General features: G+C 39.0%; 1 protein-coding gene across 1 annotated transcript in view; it reads left to right on the plus strand.

Moving 5' to 3' along the window:
* The window catches only part of SdhA (succinate dehydrogenase, subunit A (flavoprotein)), a 43,155-nt gene extending 20,755 nt beyond the window's left edge, over positions 1-22,400 (plus strand). Inside the window, exons 9-14 of the mRNA XM_083115487.1 lie at positions 1,222-1,417; positions 3,569-3,766; positions 9,996-10,187; positions 13,008-13,151; positions 17,572-17,685; positions 21,703-22,400. Of these exons, the coding sequence (XP_082971613.1) occupies positions 1,222-1,417; positions 3,569-3,766; positions 9,996-10,187; positions 13,008-13,151; positions 17,572-17,685; positions 21,703-21,789 (931 nt within the window). The 3' untranslated portion in view covers positions 21,790-22,400. The remainder of the gene's footprint in view (positions 1-1,221; positions 1,418-3,568; positions 3,767-9,995; positions 10,188-13,007; positions 13,152-17,571; positions 17,686-21,702) is intronic.
* The last annotated feature ends 801 nt before the right edge of the window (positions 22,401-23,201 follow it).

Raw genomic sequence — 23,201 nt, forward strand, 5'->3', positions numbered from 1 at the left:
TATTTGAAAAAACTGTATTTTGCCATTAAGTAACAGGTATTTTTATATTCTGATGTAATTTTGGAATATTTTTGAGCAAAGGTATTGTAAATTTAAAATATTCCATTCTACATATACTTACAAATAGCATAATTGTATATTAATTCATGTAGGGCAGAAAGCTGTTTTTGTAGTTACAGAATCAATGTAAAGAAAATTGTAAGCTTAATTATAACCCTACTTTAATAATAATAATAATAATATACAGTAAAACCTCATTAATCTGGACTAAAAAGGGGGGGGGGGTTTAACGAAAGTCCGGATTAACTGAAATAACCTAAAAGAACAGGAGAAAGTGCATTAAAACTCCGTTTATAGCAACAAAACACGTTTATTATGGTGTATTTAAAGGGCATAGGCCTAAAAACACTATACAATACACTACAAATCCTGCGGGAAACAGAATTTCATCAGTGGTTGACTACCTTTTCTTTGGGAAGTTCTCTTGTTGATTTCTAGCCATATTTTTCTTCCCCTTTTGCCTGTCCGGATTAAGCGAAGTTCGGCTTATCTAGGTCCGGATTAACGAGGTCTTACTTCAATTGGAGTGGAATACTTAACATTTTGAACAACTTGTACTGTTACAATTTTCAGTCGTCAGTATCAATATCGGTGGAGATCGGTGTAGGTATCAGTTCAAAATAATATCAGTTCAGCCCTAATTAGTTATAACTGAAATGCATATTTGAGATTGCCTCTGTATAATGAAGTGTGAAACAACTTTTTTCTTTGGTACGAACTATCTGAAGTAGGATCAGTAAGATTTCTCAGGCATCTTAGAAGTGCATAGAACAGATTAACAGTTATAATAAAGACTTATGTTGCATGATAAAACTCTGAAGTCCTGCAGATATTGTACCATCCCAGCCTAGTAGCCTCCAACCCTCTTATCAGGGCCTCTCCAATGGTGCAGTGGTAGTGTTGTCACTTTGTAATCAAAGGGTCCCAAGTTCGATACCCGGTGGAAGCACATAGTGGTTCGGATCCACTTTAAACTGTAGGTCCAGTCCCAATTAGCCTTTCTGTGCAAAAAAAGTGAACTTAAAACACCAACTCCATCCCCTTATCACCATTAAGGTCTTTAATGCACATTTAATTTGGATTTGTTTATTTATTGTTCAAAATATTCATCTCTTGTGGTGTGAATTATATATAAAAATATCGTGTGATATTTTTGTACAGAGGTTGCGGTCCAGAGAAGGACCACGTGTACCTGCAGCTTCACCATCTCCCTCCAGAGCAGTTGGCGGCCAGGTTGCCAGGCATCTCGGAAACAGCCATGATCTTTGCAGGTGTGGACGTCACGAGGGAGCCGATCCCTGTACTCCCTACTGTGCACTACAACATGGGCGGAGTTCCTACAAACTACAAGGGGCAGGTAAAGTTCAAAGTTTTAAATGAAATACAAGGTGCATTCAATAAATAACGGAAAATTAGTATAAAAAATCTAAAATACGACCGTGATTGTTATATGTTAGTTATTTTGTGAAGGCATCTGTAAGCTATTCATAGCTGGGGCTGGCACGCCTGCCTCGCGCAAGGGATGCTGGGAAACAGTTACACAAGATGGCCGCACCCTTACAGGAGTGCTCCAAGCTGGAGCAGCAAAGTATAGTGAGATTTTTTTTTTTGAGCGAAGGCGTGAAACCAATAGAAATTCATCGCTGCATGACAGTTCAGTATGGTGACAACTGTATGAGTCGATCACAAGTGTACGAATGGGCTGAGAAGTTCAAACAGGGCATAACCAGTGTTGAAGATTCTCCGCGTCCAGGTTGCTCTGTCATTAAAAGCAACATTGCTCAAGTGGAGGACTTGATACAGGAGAACTGGCGTATTACTGTCAGTGAAATTGCTTCCCAGATGGAAATAAGTGTAGGATCAGCCCACCATATCAACCTTTGCCCGAAAAACTGAAACCAGCCATTCTGCAGAGACGACGTGGTCTGGTGTCCACTGGTGTTTTTTTTCTCCATGACAATGCAAGACCACACACTGCCAGTGTCACATTGTCTACCAGCTAGGACCTAAAGTTTGAGTGCTTACCCCACTCTCGATATTCGCCCGATCTCGCACCTTCCGATTTCCACACCTTTGGCCCACTGAAAGATGGACTAAGTGGATCGAGCTTCCAGAATGACGACGAAGTCCAGTCAGCTGTGCATGAGTGGTTACGCACGCGTCCAAAATATATTATTTCCCTGTGGAATCAGTGCCCTTATCAAGTGCTGGCGTAGATGCATTGAGCTAGGGGGACTCTATGTTGAAACATAGTACTGTAGTTCTTTTGGTGCTTGTAATAAATATTTGTTACAATATATTTTCTGTTATATATTGAATGAGCTTTGTATTTTGAAACTTTCTCTCAATTATTATGAGTTCTATTTACATTCCCATCACGGATTCATATTTGAATTTCTGCAACCTCTCTCAAAGTATAGACTCAATATGTACTCTGTTTAAATTTTAAAATCTAGAAGAATGGTGAAGAAAAGGGCTTTTCAGATGTTCATCTTTAACATTTCATTGTGCCACACATACAAACAAGCATTATGAGTTATGAAAATTGTGAAATATCTGTGATGGGATACTCTGTACCTTTCCATTTGTGTGTGTGGTGCCAATTTTTTTCTGGAAATATTTTAGTGTTCCTAATTGCAGTAAAACTTAGCTAATGGCAACAACAAGGAAGTTTGTAAACACAAATGTTTCTCATTCAGTTGCTTTATAGATAGTCAACTATTATAATTTTAATAGGGTGGTGCATATTTTATCTACCAATTTAAGTTGGCAACCCTGCCAGAATGCACGTGCACATGTGTGTCATACCTACATCCATGGAGAGTTGGTAGTCGGGCAATTAGTATACAATTGAATGTTGGCCAGTGCAGATGCTGATTGTGGCGGTGAAAGCCTCCATTCAAACAGTCACCTGGCTTTGCGGTGGAACAATGAAGATCGCCATGCACCTGTTCCAGAGAGACACGGCATTCTGAGGTAGATTGACAGTGGAGAGCCATGGGTAATAATGTTGTGAACAGTCAGTCGCCATGAAATACGTGTTATTCCACAGGTCATGTTGAGACGTACGTTTTGAAAGGCATCTTGCATCGCCTCGAACAGAGGGAGTACATGTAGAGGATGTTATTTTCAAGTGCCTATGTGTATATTTTTATTTCTTAACCATTCACAGTTTCTGCAAGCACTCACAGTTTTTCCGTTGTCATTTGAAGTTGGTAGATACAATATGCGCCAACCTGTATATTTAGTTTTATTTTAACTAGCAATGTACCAGAGTTTGCTCACATTTTCTTGTGGGATAATGATTCAATTACAAGGTCCATTTCTTTCCACAATGCAAAAATAATGAAAATTATAGATTTTGCCTAATCCTAGGATTGTGAAAGTGCCATGCTTCAATTTTACTGACTCCTTGATAACCTGGGAGAGTATCAGTGTTTTTAATCATTCCTCTTTTGTTGTTGAATATTATTAATATGTTATATTGATAAATCTATTTTCCATGTAGGTGATTACATACCGCAATGGTAAAGATCAAATAGTGCCTGGCTTGTATGCCTGTGGTGAGGCAGCCTGTGCATCAGTCCATGGAGCAAATAGACTGGGTGCTAACTCCCTCCTGGATCTGGTGGTGTTTGGTCGTGCGTGTGCTCACACCATTGCAGAGTTGGAGAAGCCAGGACAGAAAGTACCTGATCTTAAGGCAGTAAGTGTATTAATCATCTCATCATATCTTAACAGGGTGTCTACTAGGGGGCTGCAATGAGCGGTTTCACTAGAGCAGCAAATAGTTCACACAGACGACACTAGAGAGCATAGGAATTGACAGCCTATTTGTTCGAAAAGGCAAAACGATCGGTGAAACAGTTGGGCTGAAAAGTTCGTAGGCTAACATAGTAAAAAATATTTTTTTGACAAAATTCGATTTTATTATTCAATATAGTTGCCTTCGAGGGCGATACAACGATTATAGCGGTCATACAATTTTTCGATGCCATTTTTATAGTACGATTTCTCTTTAGCCTCAAAATAGGCCTCAGTTTCGGCGATTACCTTTTCATCAGTGCTAAATTTCTTTCCAGCGAGCATTCTTTTAAGGTCTGCAAACAGGAAAAAGTCACTGGGGGCCAGATCTGGAGAATATGGTGGATGGGGAAGCAATTCGTAGTCTAATTCATATAATTTTGCCATCGTTTTCATTGATTTGTGACACGGTGCATTGTCTTGATGAAACGGCACTTTTTTCTTCTTTTTTCGTGATTTCATCCTTTAAACGCTCCAACAACGCTATGTAATAATCGCTGTTGATGGTCTGGCCCTTTTTGAGGTAATCGATGAATATAATACCATGCGCATCCCAGAATACTGATGCCATAAGCTTGCCAGCCGACTGTTGCGTCTTTCCACGCTTTGGATTCGGTTCATCACGTGCAGTCCACTCGGCTGACTGTCAATTGGACTCTGGAGTGTAGTTATGGAGCCATGTTTCATCCATTGTAATATATCGACGGAAAAATTCGTGTTTATTACGGTTGAATATCGCTAAACATTGCTCCGAATCATCAAAACGTTGTTGCTTTTGATCGATTGTGAGCACGCGCGGCACCCATTTTGCACACAGCTTTCGCATGTTCAAATATTCATGCACAATATGTCCAACACGTTCCTTTGATATTTTTAAAGTCTCAGCTATATCGATCAACTTCACTTTACGATCATTTAAAATTATTTTGTGGACTTTTTTGATGTTTTCGTCGGTAACAGCCTCTTTGGGGCATCCACTGCGTGCATCGTCTTCGATGCTCATTTCGCCTCGTTTAAATTTAGCAAACCACTTCTCAACGGTTGATTTTCCTGGTGCAGAGTCCGAATAATGTTTATCAAGCCAAGCCTTGGCTTCAACAGTATTTTTTTTCGCCAAAAAGCAATGCTTTATTAACACACGAAATTCTTTTTTATCTATTTTTTCTCAATAACGAAAGCTGCTTCACTCACAATGCTATATCTCACGAACTAATTATCCAGCAGCTGTGAAATTTATACACGTATCTTTTGAAGGTTAGTCCTAAGTAAAAATCACATGGATTTAATTCTAGTAACGCCATCTATGAGTCAGCCTACGAACTTTTCAGCCCACCCGATATGCTTGAAGCCTAGTAGTTAACATATAACCATAATTTGTCTTGTGGAAGTGGGTGCTCAAATATGGATTGGGAGTCAAAGACTCAGTGAAATTGAAACTTAAGTAAAAATAGTGATCATCTCCATTGTGACGACACCCTGATGGCGAGGTAAAACCTAAACCCACAGGAATTACGAGAAACCCCCTATCCAAAGACCAACCTCCCAAACTGACCTAATCTTGGACTATCCTCTACTAAATGGTTTCTCGCACGTCTCCCTCGTTAGCTTGAGGAGCGCAGACTGGAGGGTTACAATCCTTGGAAATTCAAAAAGTATACTGTTGATTAATCAAAGAACAATTCCCCTTAAAATAATAAAATATTTCTTTTAAGTTGACTTACTCAAACTAGAAAGATTGTGGACAAAATATATATATATATATATTCATTCATTGTTTTCTTCCTAATTGGCAGGTTTTTCACTGCAATCTCCAGCTTTCCCTGTTCTCTGCCTTACGCTTTGTAATAGCATACGACCCAGTTAATTTAATATCATCCATAAGCTGATATCTCTTTCTTCCACGGACTTTTCTTCCTTCAACCATTCCCTCCAAGGCATCTCTTAGCAGGCAGTTCCTTCTTAGACAGTGTCCTAACCAGTTTCTTTTCCTCTTCTTGATGGTCTCCAGTATTGATCTTTTTTTCACCAACTCTTTTCAGTACGGCTTCGTTTCTTACCTTGTCCGTCCATTTTACACTCTCCATTTTTCGCCATGTCCACATTTCAAAAGCTTAGAGTCGTTTCTCTTCATTTCTTCTCAATGTCCAGGTTTCTGCACCATATAGTGCTACACTCCACACAAAACATTTCACTAATCTCTTCCTTAGACCTATGTCCATGGGTCCACAAAAAACATTTTTTCTTCTATTGAAAGCTTCTTTTGCTATTGCGATTCTCATTTTCACTTCTTGGTTGCAGCTCATGTCACTGCTTATAGTGCATCCGAGGTACTTGAAGCTATCCACTTGCTGGATTCTTTCACTGTTTGCTCTCACATTAATATTCCTTGGTTTCCGTCCTATAACCATTGCCTTTGTCTTCTTTACATTAATCTTCATTCCATACTGCTCACAGCTGCTGTTTAACTCTTCTAACATACTATTTATGGTTATTTCATCCTCAGCGAATAATGCCATGTCATCAGCAAATCTTATGCAGTTTATTCTTCTTTATTCTTTCTTCTTTATATATATATATATATATATATAATTATTTTTTTAACACCCTGTTTGTCTCAATACGCAGTAGGAAGGAGCGAACAACCTTCCTCTCACTACCCACAATGAGAATACTTAAGAATTATACAGAGAAAATTCCCAGAATGGTTTGAACTACAAATTTCACCCCCTTGCCCCTTTAAGGTTATGCAAACGGTGAGACATCCCTGCTTATATTCACCAATGGCTATTAACCCTCAGAACATGCATGAGAATACACCTGGGTGATGAATAGGTTAAATTATTGAAATTACGTACTCAGGTATACAAACAACAACGTTTTATTATAAACCCCAAAAATTAGTGAAATTCTACTGGAGCATGTAAGTTATATTTTAAGCATAGCAAATACTAACATTTGTGAACATCTTGACATGTACTCAAGTTATTTTGCAACTGAGTGTATGATATACTGATAATTGTCACATGACTTTAATTTCCAAAAGTTAATCTACCCAAACTCAATTAAGGTTGTGACAAGTAATTTGCGTAGAATGCAATTGCTCTTAACAAAATAAAATTAACAACTTAACGGTGCACCGCATTGACTCTATGATTGAAATTTAGTGTCATATTATTCAAGTTACATTTGCTTTAAACAGTTTTGCACTGTAGCGTACCACTACATAAACTTGTCAAATTATTCCAACCCAACTAATACAGCATGAACAAGGCTATTTACACATATTTTGCCACATCAAGAATCGTGACTGTCATTGATTACCTGTAGCAAATTATACTACCATGTGTTTACATTTAATAATCAGATTTGCATTAATGGCAAAACAAATGATGTGGTTGCATTTCAAATCTTTGACAACAAATATCCAGACGTCAAATTTGTCTACATGTAGCAGATAGCAATTCACTATGCTAATAGAATAGCGTCACCTGACATTACCCGATGTACATATATTATGCTTTACAATAAGTGTACTAATTATTTATTTTCTGAATACCTAATTATATCTCCGTGGAACTAATCTGGATATATTTTGATTCTTAATCTCGATTACGTACACCTTGTGACACTCGAAAGTCTATTTAACTAGAATATATCACATCAAATATTCATTTTTCGAAGACGGCGGAGTCACCCATTTTGTAAAGATGCATGCTTTATCGAAATCTTTGTATGTTGACCTCGGCCAAACTGCACCAAAATTCACGTTAAAATCTGAATTATTTCACTATTGTCAGTGTACAACTTACTGTGACCATTCCCGAACTGCTTCAGTTGACCTTCCAAATGCGAATCCAGGTGTCTACAGGGTATCATGGCGATCGGAATCCTTGGCCCATCATAATATCACCAAAGCTTGGTGAATCGGACCTTCATCAGGGACACACCGCTGTAGATACTTCCTGCAATGATATCCGTCTGATAAAAATCACTTTTCGTTGACCAGACGATACCAAAACCCACACAAAGTCTCGAAAACTACAGGCACACCTCGCTTGCAACTTCAAGCGCCAATTTCTCCACGTTCTACTACTAAAATTCAGTTTCATCCACTTTGCATGCAGCATCAGCTGTTTCCCACTCTAGACATCTATTGATGATCTCGCAAACCACTACGCTCCTTTAGTTCGGAGACTACACGCTGAGGACATCTGTTGATGACCAGGCAAACGAAATGAACGTATCCTTCGTAAACAACTCGTAATAATAAAAATATATAACAGAATCCATATGATTATTTTTGTCATCACAATTTGTTTTTCACAATTGATATTATGTCAACCTTTCGTCACACCATGTTAAAATAATGTAGTTTAGTGTATCTTACCAATACATAGGGACATGAAAATGAATAATGATTATAGGCTGAAACTACCAAGTCAGATATTTACAAATATATTTCTAAGATTGTCACATTGAAATGATATCTGATTCTACGTGTATTAGTGGTGGGCCGATATGAAATTTTGGCAGATACCGATAAAGTACCGATATAAAATTTACAGATACCGATATTTTACCGATCCGATATGAAATTAGAAATGGTCCTTGAAGAACCTGAAATGTTCATTGATATCCTTAATAAATGTGTGTTTCAAGGTGACTGCAGTACAAACAAAATTACATATTTTGACATTTACTTTTTAGTAGGGATGGGACCGATTAATCGGTACTCTATCGGTATCGGCCGATATAGGCATATCGGTTTATCGGTAAAATTACCGATTATTTTACCGATCCGATATATCGATTATTATCTGATAATTTAGTGCAAAATTCTGCATTTTGTTGTAATTTTTATGGATAATATCCATGCCCTACTTTCTAAAAAAGTAAATGTCTAAATATGCAATTTCTCTTGCACTGCAGTCACCTTGAAACACACATTTATTAAAGAGGTCAGTGAACCTTTCAGGCTCTTTAAGGACCATTTCTAATTTTATATCAGATCGGTAGAATATCGGTTATCGGTATCGGTAAATTTTATATCGGTTCTTTATCGGTATAGGCCAAAATTTCATATCAACCCATCCCTACTTTTTAGAAAGTAGGGCAAGGCATTTTTTATCCATAAAAATTACAACAAAATGGCAGAATTTTGCAATAAATTATCAGATATCTATTGATATATCAGATGGGTAAAATAATCTGTAATTTTACTGATAAACCGATACACCGATATGCCTATATCAGCAGATACCGATAGAGTACCGATTAATCGGTCCCATCCCTAACGCGTATATACTTGAGCGTGGGAGACTCGAATTAGTATGATTGAGTGAAAGTGGTATTTTTAGATGTATGTGGAAGGGTGGAGGGGGGGGGGGGTTAGGCCATCGTTATGTACTGTTACGTTAATTGTTAGTTTTTGACATCTCAGAGGGGTCCATAAATTATTTGTTAGCATACTTTGTGTATAGTTTGAAATACAATTTTCTTTTACTATAATCATTATTATTTTTAACCTTGAATGCTGGGAATTTTATGTACTTGATTTTTATCTCTGTTATAGAGTAGCTACCCTGTGTAAACCAGAGTTGTACACCATCCAGAGGGTGACTCTCATGAGGGTGAACCTTGTTTTTGAGATTGTATGGCTAAAAGTCATCCAAGGATGACCCACAGTTATCTACCGATGTTACCATCTCTTAATTACCTGCAGGCTTAGTTGTTGCACTTGGAACATCCGTACTGCTGTCACAAGCCACAGGTATCATGGCAGTTGCACAGATTGGGTACGGAATTTTACGATTATTTTTCCTTGAACGCCCAGACAGATCGCAGAGGTGTTCACCATCCGAAGGGCAAGGTTGGGTCATTGGGAAAGCCAATTTAAAATTAACACCTCTGGTCTAAACACAGCCATATCTTGCAGTGAAAAACAGCTGGGTTGTGAAAAACGAATGTAGCAATCTGCACTTACAGAAATTGAAATTTAAGACCGCAGTTTGGTCGGATCTTGGTCTTGGTACTACAATTCTTTGGTATACCGTGCCGTTTCTTTATAATTGGTATTGCTGTACACTGAATGGAACTTAAATAAACAGATGAATTGCAATGTTTATTTGCAGAACACAGGCGAGGAGTCCATTGCTAACCTGGACAAGATCCACCATTCCGACGGCTCAATCCCCACCGCACAGCTTCGCCTCCAGATGCAGAAGACGATGCAGCGTAACGCAGCAGTGTTCCGCACAGGAGACGTCCTCAAGGAAGGATGCAATAAGATGGATGAAGTATTCAACTTGCAGAAGGACCTAAAGGCAAGTACTTACAACTTCGATAAATTCTTCAGTACTTTGTTTTATGGCTGTGCATTTTTTGCTGACTTTCATAAATGAGAAGACATGATAGGTTTGAGAAAAGTCTGACTTTAAGTTTGCTTTATAGTTAGGTGGAGAGAGACGGGGAGAATATGGGAGTACTTTACCAGTGTGCATCCCACTCAAACTGCATATTAATCTTTGAGCACTCATTTGAGATAAAAGTGGATTTGGCAACATTTACTTTACACTAAATACAATGTAACCCTGATTTGATGTTCCCGTGTTTTACATTTTTCCTCATTATTAGGGACATATATTTTTGGTAAATAAAATAAAATGTCGCTGTTATAGCGGTAAAAAAGCCATATATAAAATGACATTTTGGTTTTAAAAATGTGAATATAATCCTAAATTTGATTTAAAAATTGCACTATTACACAAAATAAACATATCCCTTCTAATAGCACATTAAATCATTACCAGAATATTAAGTTTATTCCTGTATAATGGGGCCCATTTTTTCGTCTCAAATATTTGCAGCAGAATTAATCAATTTTCCGTGAATTGCATAACTCGCAGGATACCACAGACTTCAGAAAATGTCATGTCTGTATATAAATGGTAAATTTCATGTTTAAGAGTCTATTTCGCATTTTGCAGTTCTATTTTGCATAATTTCGTGACAGAACAGGGTAGGAAAATACACCTCACACCTTTCAGAAACATGACAAATTAACATTTGAATGTGTTATTTCACATTTAGTGTTTTCGTCAAAATGAAATATGCACGCCTCTACTCATTATACATTCAATCTTTTTGGTCCCAACATAGCAAAATGTTATTAAGTTTTCCACGATTTTACATTTTGCCCCATGTAAAGTTTTTCAACTTGGTCCCTGAAAAAATATAAAATCAAGGTTCCACTATCTGGTTATCATTTTAGTAAGACACATTTTAACACAAAATATTATCTCTTAATAATAACAACTAAGTGATGAGGTTCCTATCCAGCCAGTATTTGTATTCTTACTTAGCAATGCCGACCTCTGTGGCAGAGTGATTAGCACAGCATGCTAGGAGTTCCCAGTCAGAGTCCTGGACTGAACATGGATGTGCTCTTTGTGAGTTTCCTTCCATCAATTTCATCATATCATCACTTCATCATTTTGATAAGTCAAAAGTGGCAGAATTGTGATGCTAGAGTCGTTTTCACGTTCAGAAGACACAATGGGCTCTTATGGGCAATGCTTTTCTTATGGGAAATACGAGCGCGCTGTTGTCAAATTTCTGGATTTACAAATTTAGCTTAAGTAAAATCGGTACCTGCAGTTTTGCAGGAAATTTTGTAGAGAATACGATGGTGAACACAAGAAACTGGTAACTTGCTTACATAATTTTAGATAAATTAAAAATGCAAATTTTCTGTGAAAACACAATTTTTACATTGTTTTCATTCCTAACGTTGAAACATGCCGTAAAATTGAAGCTTTCATTATAAAAAAAATTGACACTGTTTTTTAATTGTCATAGGTGACGGTGGTACTCAGAATTTATCAATACTTTAAAGCATATTTGCATTAAAAAATATTCAAATAAAGTATGTGGAGATTTTTTATATTCGTGCAGTAGAAAATGTCGTCCCTGGCCATTTTTTGTTCTGTAATTCCAAGTAAAAACTTCCAGCGACAAAGTTGTGGAGAAAATAATGAAATTATTTTTTATAACCACTCAAAGGTTCCCAGAAATATTACTTCCATGCATTTGGAGTTTCTTTTTAACCCGAACCGCGCGCGAAGTAAGGAGACGTTGTCTGGCCATCTTGAGCTGACTCACCGCAGCATTCCGGCTAGTCACCACCAAGTTTTCGAGTTATTTTATTTCCATTCAGTAAAAATATGAACTTCATGCTGTTTGTTATAATAGAATTGAAATTACTTAAATTTAATAATTGACAATTATTTCCAATGCTGCTGTTTTGATCAACGTTAGTGCTGTCGCAAATACACGTTGTTTTCGTTTACATTACTGTCGACATTAATACTGAAATGAAGATCACCTTTCAGTTTCCAACATACATATAAATTCATAGACAACATATTAACCCTTGAAAGGCTTTCCAACACGTGACAAAATATGGGGCTTCAAGATAGAAATATGACATGCCTTGCTTGAGTCATTCACGTCTTATCAGTTCACGTGGGCCATAACTCATTTGTTTGTTTGGGTTGCAACTTTAACCCATGTGCCAGGTTCCCCTTACTTGAGTGAGAGATCTGCTTTGGTGTTTTCAGTTGTGTGAGCTCTCAGTGATTTTTACTTTTTTAAGTGATTTCTGAAGTGTCATATTCGTGCATTACACTCGCGTGTGTAGTGATCGCAATGGATCATAGTAAAAAGGGTAACTGTAACGTTCACAGTATAATATTAATATTAATAATTACATATAATTATCATTATATATACAAAATATGTAACACCTTCATTGTGAAGGAAGGTCATCATTTCCCGGCGACATGAGCTAAAGCTGTATTGGCAACACTGTGCGGTTTCTCCATAAGCGCCGTTGTGTCTTCTGAACGTGAAAACGACTCTAGAAAACAAGAATTAAATTTTTTATCAATGCTTTTGTGCCAATTTTGGCTAATTACAGCAATAATGATGAACGAAGAATTGATGAAAGACGCTTGCAAATAAACTCATACCATGTCAGGCCTGAACCTGGGGTCGTAGTTGGCAGCATCATGAGTCCAGCACTTAATCAAATTGTTGTATATCAATTTATGCAGAGAAAAGGTTAAATGTTCCTTCCTTTCCAGATCAACGACCGGGGTATGGTATGGAACACAGATCTTATAGAAACTCTGGAGCTGCAGAATCTTATCCTGAATGCCAACCAGACAGTGTACGGAGCGGAAGCAAGAGAGGAATCCCGAGGAGCCCATGCAAGGGAAGACTTCAAGGTCAGTAGAATTTGTACTGGGTCCATCGTGAAATCGTCAACCCTCGATTTTGCTAGGGAATTTTCTTTTTTAGGAAGATTGTGTATTGCAAATTGTGAAAAACAAAATTCTCGAGCGCGGAAACAAATTTTTACGAGTGTACAGCCGTTGAAAGTGGAGATACAGCCGTTAACCTTTAGACGGCGACCAGGTTTACGAAAGTAATCCCTTTCTGGCCTAGGCTTCTCAGCGGGAATTTTAAATTTGAATACTCTTTGGAGGAAAATTGTTATAACTCTGGCACTATGGGAGCAATCTACTTCAGATAACATTTGTTTTGCAGCTAAAACATCGAAACATGCAACCATGTACAATTCAGAATGCCAGACAGAGGAAGGGGAGCTTGGACGAAAACAAAAATCTGGAGTTTGCCCCCTCTTCTCCTGCTATTTTGGGGAGAGGGTGCGAACTTTGGTATTATTTTCAAGGAATGGACGTTTCCAAAGAGAACGAAACATGTTTCATGTTCCTGGGTGCCATACAAGTTGAATAATAAGCCAAAATGTGAAACACTGTTTTTTACGAAAAATAGGTAATTTGTATATTGCTCAGAAAATTGTTATAACTCTGGCACCCCCAAATTTCAATGGATAAAAACAAAAAAATCTGGACTTTGCCCCGTCTTCTCCTGCTATTTTGGGGAGAAGGAGCAAACCTTCTTTCCAAAGAGAATGAAACATGTTTCATTTTCCTGGGTGCCATACAAGTTGAATAATAAGCTAAAATGTGATAATCTGTTTTTTACGAAAAATATTGCTCAGAAAATTGTTATAACTTGAGCACTATGGGAGCAATCTATTTCGGATAAGTCTTGTTTTGCAGCTAAAACATCAGAGCATGCAACCGTGTACAATTCAGAACGCCACCAAATTTCACTGGAAAAAAACATACAAATCTGGAGTTTGGCCCCTCTTCCCTCGCTATTTTGGAGAGAAGGCCCAAAGTATGGATGTTTCCAAAGAGAATGAAACATGTTCCCGGGTGCCATACAAGTTGAGAATAATGAGCCAAAATGTGAAACTGTTCGGAAATGTAGCATGGATATGTTGTGAAGGGGTTGGGAAGGGGGAGAGGGGGGAGGTTAGTCATCATAGTGAATTTTCCAATCTTGCTCCAGACCTGTGTCAGAGTTTCCACCCAAATAAGAATATAAAGGTCCAAAAAGCACATCCATTTCGTAATCAGCTCCATGATACCATATCAGTAAAGGTTAAAGTTGCAAGGTGGAAGTCTACTTGTGGCCATGTCAGTTCCGTAGCAGCCACCCGCACCCGTACCGATGGATATATAACAGTTGCTTTTTCAGGGCTAAACAAAAAAATTCATAAAAATTGCCCCCCGATTCTGGGTGCTGCCCCTGCTACCACGGCCCCGCCTTTTTCTATCGAGTCCCTTTAATGTCATGTTAGAACCTGCCCAACACTAAATTTCGACAATTAATTCACTCAAACATTAGGAAGGTACCAAAAAATGAAACATCAGCAGGGTGCTAAAAAAAATGTGTAGGCATGTGCCTGTGACATGAATCCATCATGGAAGCCCTGAAGAACCGTAATGACGTTACGTAGGTAAGGAATTTTAATATTACAAAAATGTAAGTTTCGTAGCACGTAGATCTCTAAAAATGTCCTTCCGCGCTAGAGTGTGCGTCAAATCTCCTACATATGGCCTTGAACTGCTGAACAGCACCAGCGAATCACAGACGTGCGTCGTTGCCTAGTTCAGAACCTGTTTCACCTCGCTACTAAATCGTGTACCTGGCGCTCGGATATAAATATATTATTTCAAGTGTCAGTAGTTCAACAGATGGAAAGATAATGAATTTGCGAGTATGTACGAAAAACAAGCGTGATTGTAGCTTATACCGTTCCCTCTGTAGAAGCAATGTTATTATAAACGTATTTGCATTGTATCGTTTTTGTTCTCCCTTCGTTCCTGTTGCATTCCGAAACTTTCCGATTAACGAAGGGAACAGGGCAGGTTCGTTCCCAGTGATGGTAGAAGGAGAAATTGACGAAGAGGATTCCGTCACTGTTCGTTTTTCCCACGTTTTTAGTGTGTGTGTGTGTGTGTGTGCAGCATGTCGTTGAGTAAACCAAGTGGTAGTGATAGCGAGAGAAGAGAACAATACAGTGTTGTACGAAGCCAGGCACGACAGGTGATTTTTCAGGAGTACAATTTTTTTAAAAAAAAATGTTCGAGTGAAGAAGAGAGCAGTAAATTGACTTTAAGAAGTGCCAGGCTCTAACAGCTCTAGCGTGTGGTGTGAATCAAGCTACCGTTTCTCGGATATGATCGGGGGCAAAACAATGTGGATCGGGGCCTGCTCAAATGTTTCAATCACCTAGAAAGCACATTAACGTACCAAAAAAGAACGACAAACTTAGATAACTTTGAAAAAGACGTAGTTCGTAGAACCGTCTTTGAAATTTACGATTGTGGCGAATTTTCTACTGCCAAAAAGATAACTTACTCTTTACGGGACAAAATATCTTACAAAGGCTGTACAACTTCCACCTTGAGAATATTGAAACAATTATGCAGTCCCTCTGGCATAATCAGGTATGTTCTTTTCTCCCATAAGTTTATTATATGTTATATTATCTAATGTTCCGTGCTCTCCGTGACAAGGCGTTTCGCTCAACCACGCTGTCTCTTTTCCGTGTGAGATTTCGACATGGCACCGCTGCAGTGCGCTGCTATTGGCTATCGCCATATGCAGGAGATTTGACGCGCACTATAGTTAAAAACACCCTTTCTTAGACGAAACTTCATTTTGGACAACAAAATTTGAAATGTGCTAGAAATGGAGGGTGGAGGATTTCACGATGCAGCCTTTGTACTAACACCCAGAGTTTACTTCTCTTAACCATAGCTTACCTGAGGGCCCACTCTAGTTTTTCAATATTCCAGGGTGTTCCCAATATTTCTGTATTACTTTTGTAAATGTAATATAAATTGGAGGCAAAATGCACTTGGTGGACCTTCATATTAATCGAGACACTCGTGCCAGTGACTGTACAATTGGTTGGCATGATGTTAATTTTTGTAATTATTATGGTGTTTTTGAGTTTCAGTGAATGGTAAAATATGTGTGCGACACTCGTGTAATTGGTGTAATTATTATAATTAGTAAATAGCTGCATATACACAGGGGATGGACAAAAATATGGAAACACCTGCAAAGAAAAGCCGGAATGCTGTAGCTAATAGGTGCTGGACCGCCTTTAGCTTCCAAAACGGCCTGCAGTCTGGATAAATACAAGTCCTTGATGGTGGATAATGGGATGGTCACAATCCTTCTCAGTGTCCGTCTGTCTTGCACGCAGTGTACATTTGCGTCCATGCAGGTGTTTATCTGATGATGTCTTTCTGGACACACTATTAAGTCATGATCTTGGATATAGTCCCTCTCGATACGCCAAATAACACGGCTACTTTGGTAACAGAGGCCCCTGCAAGGCGGGCACCAACAATTTGCCCTCTGTGAAACAGTCAGCTCTGACATGATTCAGTATCAGCTGCACTGCACGCTCTCTACAGTGCAACTGTCGACTCCTGCCAGTCTGACAGGGTCCTATCTCATGGCACAAAACAAAAAAATGTCTCACCTCGTCTGATTTCAAGTGGAAAAATTGCATAGATATCACCCGTTGCGATGTCGTGGTGTTTCCATATTTTTGTCCATCCCCTGTATAATCAACAATGGAAGAAGTGATTCAACAAAAAAATGGTTTCTTGAATTTCAGTGATGAAAAAAGGTGTGGTGTGGGCCTGTGAGTCCCACTCCCTTTCAGCTAAGTAAGTTTCTCATGCAGCATGGGTAAGCTAGGGTTAAAATAATAAAAAATGGGATCACTTCCATACTTGATACTGAATATCTGATGATATTCGGTATCAAGGGATACCTGTGTGGATTTGTCTCTGCCAGCGCTACTGCTACGGGATCTGTTGCTTTTGAAACACAGTAGACATTGATGTTGTCTGCTTCTTCCCAGCATAGAGATGTCAATTCTTTTTTTAAATTAGGCACACACAGGAAAAAAGAACTGTCATCTCTATGCTGGGAGGAACCAGGCAACATCAACGTCTACTGTGTTTCAAAGGCAACAGATCCCGTTGTGGTAGTGTAGCAGAGATGATTCCACACAGGTAAAACAGCGGCAGCGAAAAATAAGGCGACCAGGTTGGCTCAATAGAGCAATGGCATGGTATGCCAGAGACCCAGGTTCGAGTCCTGGTCGAGCCTGCATTTTTCGCTGAAAAATCTGAAATTTTTATGTAAATAAGTTCGTTACCAAAAATATAGCAAAAACATATCATTTTTGCTATTTTCGTAACATTTCGTAATGTTCTTTAACATTCTTTTTTTTATCTTTAGGATCGTGTGGATGAATACGACTACACAAAATCCCTGGAAGGGCAGAAAGCTCGTCCATATGAGCAACACTGGAGGAAGCATACGCTATCTTGGATGGATGGCAACACTGGCAAAGTAAGTCCAAGGAGCAAGTTTTTTACTTTCTAAAGTAATTTTATAGATTTTTTTTGAGACATTGTAGGACATCAACTTCCAAGCCATGCCTGTTGGTAAATTTAGTCAAGGAAAGCAGTTGTTGAATGTGTTATGTAAATAAGGCCCTGTTGCTGTAAATGTATGTTATTTTAGTGACTCTAGAGCACAATAGTTGGGTAATTGAAGCTTTAAAAATGGAATTGAAAAAGAAAAAATATTATCAAGAATGGTAGAAATTGGAAGTGTGAAAACATTAATATTTTCATAGTAATTTCTTGTGAGGAGAGGCCACAAATTTAAGGGAGTTATGTAAACACACTCAATATTTTTTGATCATTTCATTATTGATTTTTTTCTTCTTGACGTAGAATTTTTCATGTTTATGTATATCACACTCCCCCCTCTCTTGCTCTCTCTCGCACACATTTTTAGATCAATACAATGTCATTATTATTTCCTTTGCAATTTATGGTTCTTATAAGCACATAAACACAATGTTTGATGTAACATTTTGAGAGAACACTCACTACCTTAAGACATTTATTGTTAGTTTGATAAATTTTACTGAGTCGACCTATGTGGCAGAGTGGTTATCACAGCATGCTACGATGCCAGAGGTCCTGAGTTCGAATCATTTTCTGCCACTTTGGGTAAAGTTTCGGGAGAACACATGCTCCTTTCATCAGACATTTATTCTTAGTTTTAGTAACAGTTGTAACAGTGTGCTAGTTCTCCCAAAATGTTACATCAAAAATTGGGTTTATGTGCTTGCAAGAACCGTAAACTGCAAGAGAAATAATTCTACAGTGCAAGCAGTACGTACATACAAGAAAAAGCTATCATTATTATCAGTAAAATGTTCACGATACTTTATATACAGGGTGTTGCAAAATACCTGTTACAACGCTTGGGAGGTGATTCGACAAGTAAAAACAAGGAAAAAATGCCATGTGAAAAAATGTCGAAATCGGCACCGTTTTCGAGTGACAGGCGTGCGAAAATCACCTCACACCATGTTTATGGCACAATAACTCAAGAAGGAAGAAAGATATCAATGTCGGAATAAAATAATACAAACAAAATCGTACCTGGCGAATACAATGGTGCATCAATTGAGGCCCAGTGTAAATTGCGCAAGGGGACTCTCAAAGAAAGTGGGGAATCCTCTGATGGAAAATACAAGAAATTTACTACTATCTTCTACATAATGTTGAGATCGGAATGTAGCCAGTAAAAAAATTGCGACGTATGTCCACATATCCAACTACTGCTGGGACACCGTCCCACACTCGGGAAATTGGAAAATAACTGCAAATCTCCTGTTGTACACAGTTCACATTGAGGTACGAAGAAGAAAAGAAACCAATTTGTTGCATGTCTCACTACTGCTGGGACACCATCCCAAATGGAAAAAAAATACGGGAAAATCATAAATAAACGTTTTCAATCCCTTAATGTTGACACACTACTTTGCAGTATGAAAAACAAAAGTTAAACAATGGCCACATGTCGTCAGTCTGTACATACTACAAGAGAGCTCCCCAAAGAAAGTGGGTAATCCTCGAAGGATATGAAGACAGAGAATGGCGAGAAAATGCACACAATGGCATGTAACATTTCCAGGCACAGCACATCTGGAAGGGATTCCACTGAGAAGCGCACAACCTCCGCACATGCAGATCGACGGTATGAAGTACAGCAATATCCAGCATCTTCACTCGCACCTTTCACTAAAGGACACTATGCGGTGCTGATAGGGGCTCACAAACACCGGTATACTCAGAGAGGTTGTTGAAAATGTCCGCCATTGACTTCAAGACAAAGATGGCATCGGCGAAGCACTGATTGTCTGGTACGCACTGGACTTGTCTGGCATGTCACCAATTGTCCCAGCAGCGGCACTAACACAAGCAACGAGGTCCTCAGCACTTTCCACATGGGTTTCATACACGAGCCTTTTCATTTCTCCCCACACAAAGAAATCCAGTGGTGTGAGATCGGGGGAACGAGGTGGCCACGGTAAAGGTCCATCCCTGCCAAGCCAACGATCGCCGAAAATATCGTTGAGTAAGGCTCTGACTCCCCGGTCGAAATGTGCGGGGGCGCCGTCGTGTTGAAACCAGATACGTTGTCTACCTGCCAGTGGCACGTTTTCCAAAAGTTCAGCTAACACGTCATGTAGAAACACCCGATAATTCCCACCACACAAAGTACCACACAAAAATTTGTATGGGTGCAATCCCTCCTCCTGAAGAACGCGGAATACATTGCTATGGTAATTTTGTTGAGTACGAGCAATGACACGTGTGCTGGTGTCAGGACGGTCTCGTATCGCGTCCAACACGTCCTCTTCAAATTGCACAGTGCGCACAGTGCGGGGTCTTCCACAATCCCACCTACGGGGTAGTAGAGATCCAGTTTCACGCAGTCGAGCATCAAGTCTTTGAAAGAGTGCATGTGCTGGTAACCGCCTATTGGGAAATCGTTCGTGATACGAACGCCGTGCTTCACGGCTGTTTCGGTTTGCCTCTCCATAAACGAGATGCATATCAGCAAGCTCGTGGGTAGAGTACTCCACCATTGTCCTGTTCGAGAACTGCCCAGCAACAGGGGCACTTTCCCTCCGAGTGACGGATCACAACTACCGTGATTAGCACCCACGTAATGTCACACAGGTGTCCACGCAGTTGTTGCAAACCGAGAAAGAACACGGGAATACGTACTCTACGTACAATATTCCTTGGCGCAATTCATCCATACACACACGCCAGACTAAACTCCACGCTGCGAGATGCAGAACAAGACAGGAAAAACAACGGCCGACTACACTCTCTACGTAGTATCCACCAACACTAATACGTAACAGGTGACCTACACTCACAGCGCCTCTAGTGGGGCTTTCTGTATCAATTAGCTGAAATCAATCTGAGCGTAATTTGACGGCATAGCGTCATTTTCGAGTGAATTTCCTATTTCCCGAGTGTGGGACGGTGTCCCAGCAGTAGTGGGACATGTGGACATACGTCGTCATTTTTTACTGGCTACATTCCGATCTCAACATAATGTAGAAAATAGTAGTAAATTTCCTATATTTTCCATCAAGGGATTCCCCACTTTCTTTGAGAGTCCCCTTGCGCAATTTACACTGGGCCTCAATTGATGCACCATTGTATTCCTCAGGCACGACTTTCTTTGTATGTTTTTAATCCGACATTGATATCTTTATTCCTTCTTGAGTTATTGTGCCATAAACATGGTGTGAGGCGATTTTCGCACGCCTGTCACTCGAAAACGGTGCCGATTTCGACATTTTTTCACATGGCATTTTTTCCTTGTTTTTACTTGTCGAATCACCTCCCAAGCGTTGTAACAGGTATTTTGCAACACCCTGTATACAGCGTAAGTCAAAATTATGTTCCCGATTTTGTTAATTTCTTATACGAAAGGTAATGATCTTTTCTTGCATATGTAATTTTTTTATGGAATATAATCGCAAAAAGTTTTGTTTCTTTCTATTGCAGACTCATAGTTGCTCTCTCGGCCACCAGGAGGCAGTTTAGTCCCAGTGAGGAAAATATGACCATGAACCTTCCGGCCGGTCGATTTTCCTTACAGGTGCAACCAGTTTCTTCAAATGTTGCGTACCATTTTCTAAATGACTTGCCAGAAGGTGGTTCAACTCCAAATCTTGTTCGGAAGTGCTGCTGAACAAGCACAACAGACTTATTTGTATGAAAATCGAGAATACAGAACATTTTCTGCTGTCCAGTGGTAGCCATTAAACTGCCTCCTGGTGGCCGACAGTGCAACTTAAAGTCTGCAATAAAAAGAGAAAAACTTTTTGAGATTATATTCCATAAAAAAAATACATATGCAAGAAAAGCTCATTACCTTTCGTATAAGAAATGAACGAAATCGGGAACATCATTTTGACTTACGCTGTATTTGGCACGTATGCAGATGCTATAGCACCCTATATGAGTTCTTTAATTTCAGGTAACTCTCGACTACCGGCCTGTGATAGACGACACTCTGGACCAAAAGGAGATGGCCACGGTGCCACCTGCGGTGCGTTCGTACTAGATAGATTGCTTTGGAAGTGTAACCTGTTCAGAAACCAGCGAAATGCCTTTGAGACCAGCCTTTCAACGGTGGAAGAGTTTTTCTAAAAGATTTTTCATAGAACCCATCGCAAGTAGGATATGTTGGTATTCCATCAACAGATGCTAGTACAAAGTATTTATTTTTTTAATTGTTCCTCAGCAGTAGCTACAACTTCTAGTTTCAAAAGTGAGGTTCTCCTTGCTATTCAAGGTACCTGCTTTTGTGTACTGTATGATCTGCGTATTTTGTTCAGAGCAATAGTATTATATCTAGACCAAAGGGAAATGCAATAATGGTCTATAAAGGTTCCAGCTTTGGGCATTTCAACAACTCTGAAGATCTTGAATGCTTATGTATTTATTAATGATGTAAATATGTGAATTATATGGAATGTCCCATGATGCTGGAGCATAATGCTATAATCACGATATTGTAATGTGAAAATTAGAATCTTTTTATAGATTATGATCTATGTTCTGCTACCTTGTGTTTTCTTTGATAGATTTTGATCTATTTATTGCACGCTCCCAAGCAACATCTCATGATGGTAGGATATTGTAAATATTTGCGACAATAAAGACTTGTCAGTATATATGCATTTTTTTATACCTTCTCGTACAATTTTGCAGTTCTCTGTACATTTCCCATGTCTGTTTTCAGAGTACTTTGGACAATTAGATGAAGGTTATAACCTGTGCTTTTTTTTTTTTTGGTCGTACACAATGGTAATTTACTCTAAAGAGTTCATGTTTCATTTTTCCGTGCAGTTTTTGTTCGCTAAGCCACCTGTCTGTTGGCTTTGTCAGGCAGGTGCTTGTAATGTCCTGGATTCAATGCCCGCTGGATGCACATAGTGGTTCGGATCTCACTTTAAACTTTAGGTCCAGTCCTGATTAACCTTATTGTGCATAAAGTGGACTTAAAACACCAAATCAATCAATGAATTAAAGCATGTGCTTGTAAGAACAAAAACTGTGCAGAAAAGTGAACCTGCCAAACGGATATCTTTGGATACAATGTGTACACAATGGTGACAATAAAACTAAGTAAACTGTATTTTAATGAGAGAAATTGCATGTGTGTGTACATGAATGCACAATCATTGGCTAGAGTCTTTACGTCCTTCTTGCCCACTCCTTCTTACCCATTTACGTCTTTCTTGCGCACTCCTTCTTGCCTGTTGACAAAACCGTGCTAGCCGGCGCTTCGGCACCCGTAGAGTAAGTAAGTTTTTCATTTTACACTTTCTGTCACTAACCATTCACGGGACTGAGGTATGCCTACGAGGTTAGGTTAGGCCTGTTAGGTTAGGTTCCATTAGCACTCATTTCACCCCTAAATATGTGCTTCATCATCGAAAAATGTCCTCAGTACGTTCAATCATGCATATC

The sequence above is a fragment of the Lepisma saccharinum genome, chromosome 30 (assembly GCF_977018435.1).
Source record: "Lepisma saccharinum chromosome 30, izLepSacc3.1, whole genome shotgun sequence".
Lineage (NCBI taxonomy): Eukaryota > Metazoa > Arthropoda > Insecta > Zygentoma > Lepismatidae > Lepisma > Lepisma saccharinum.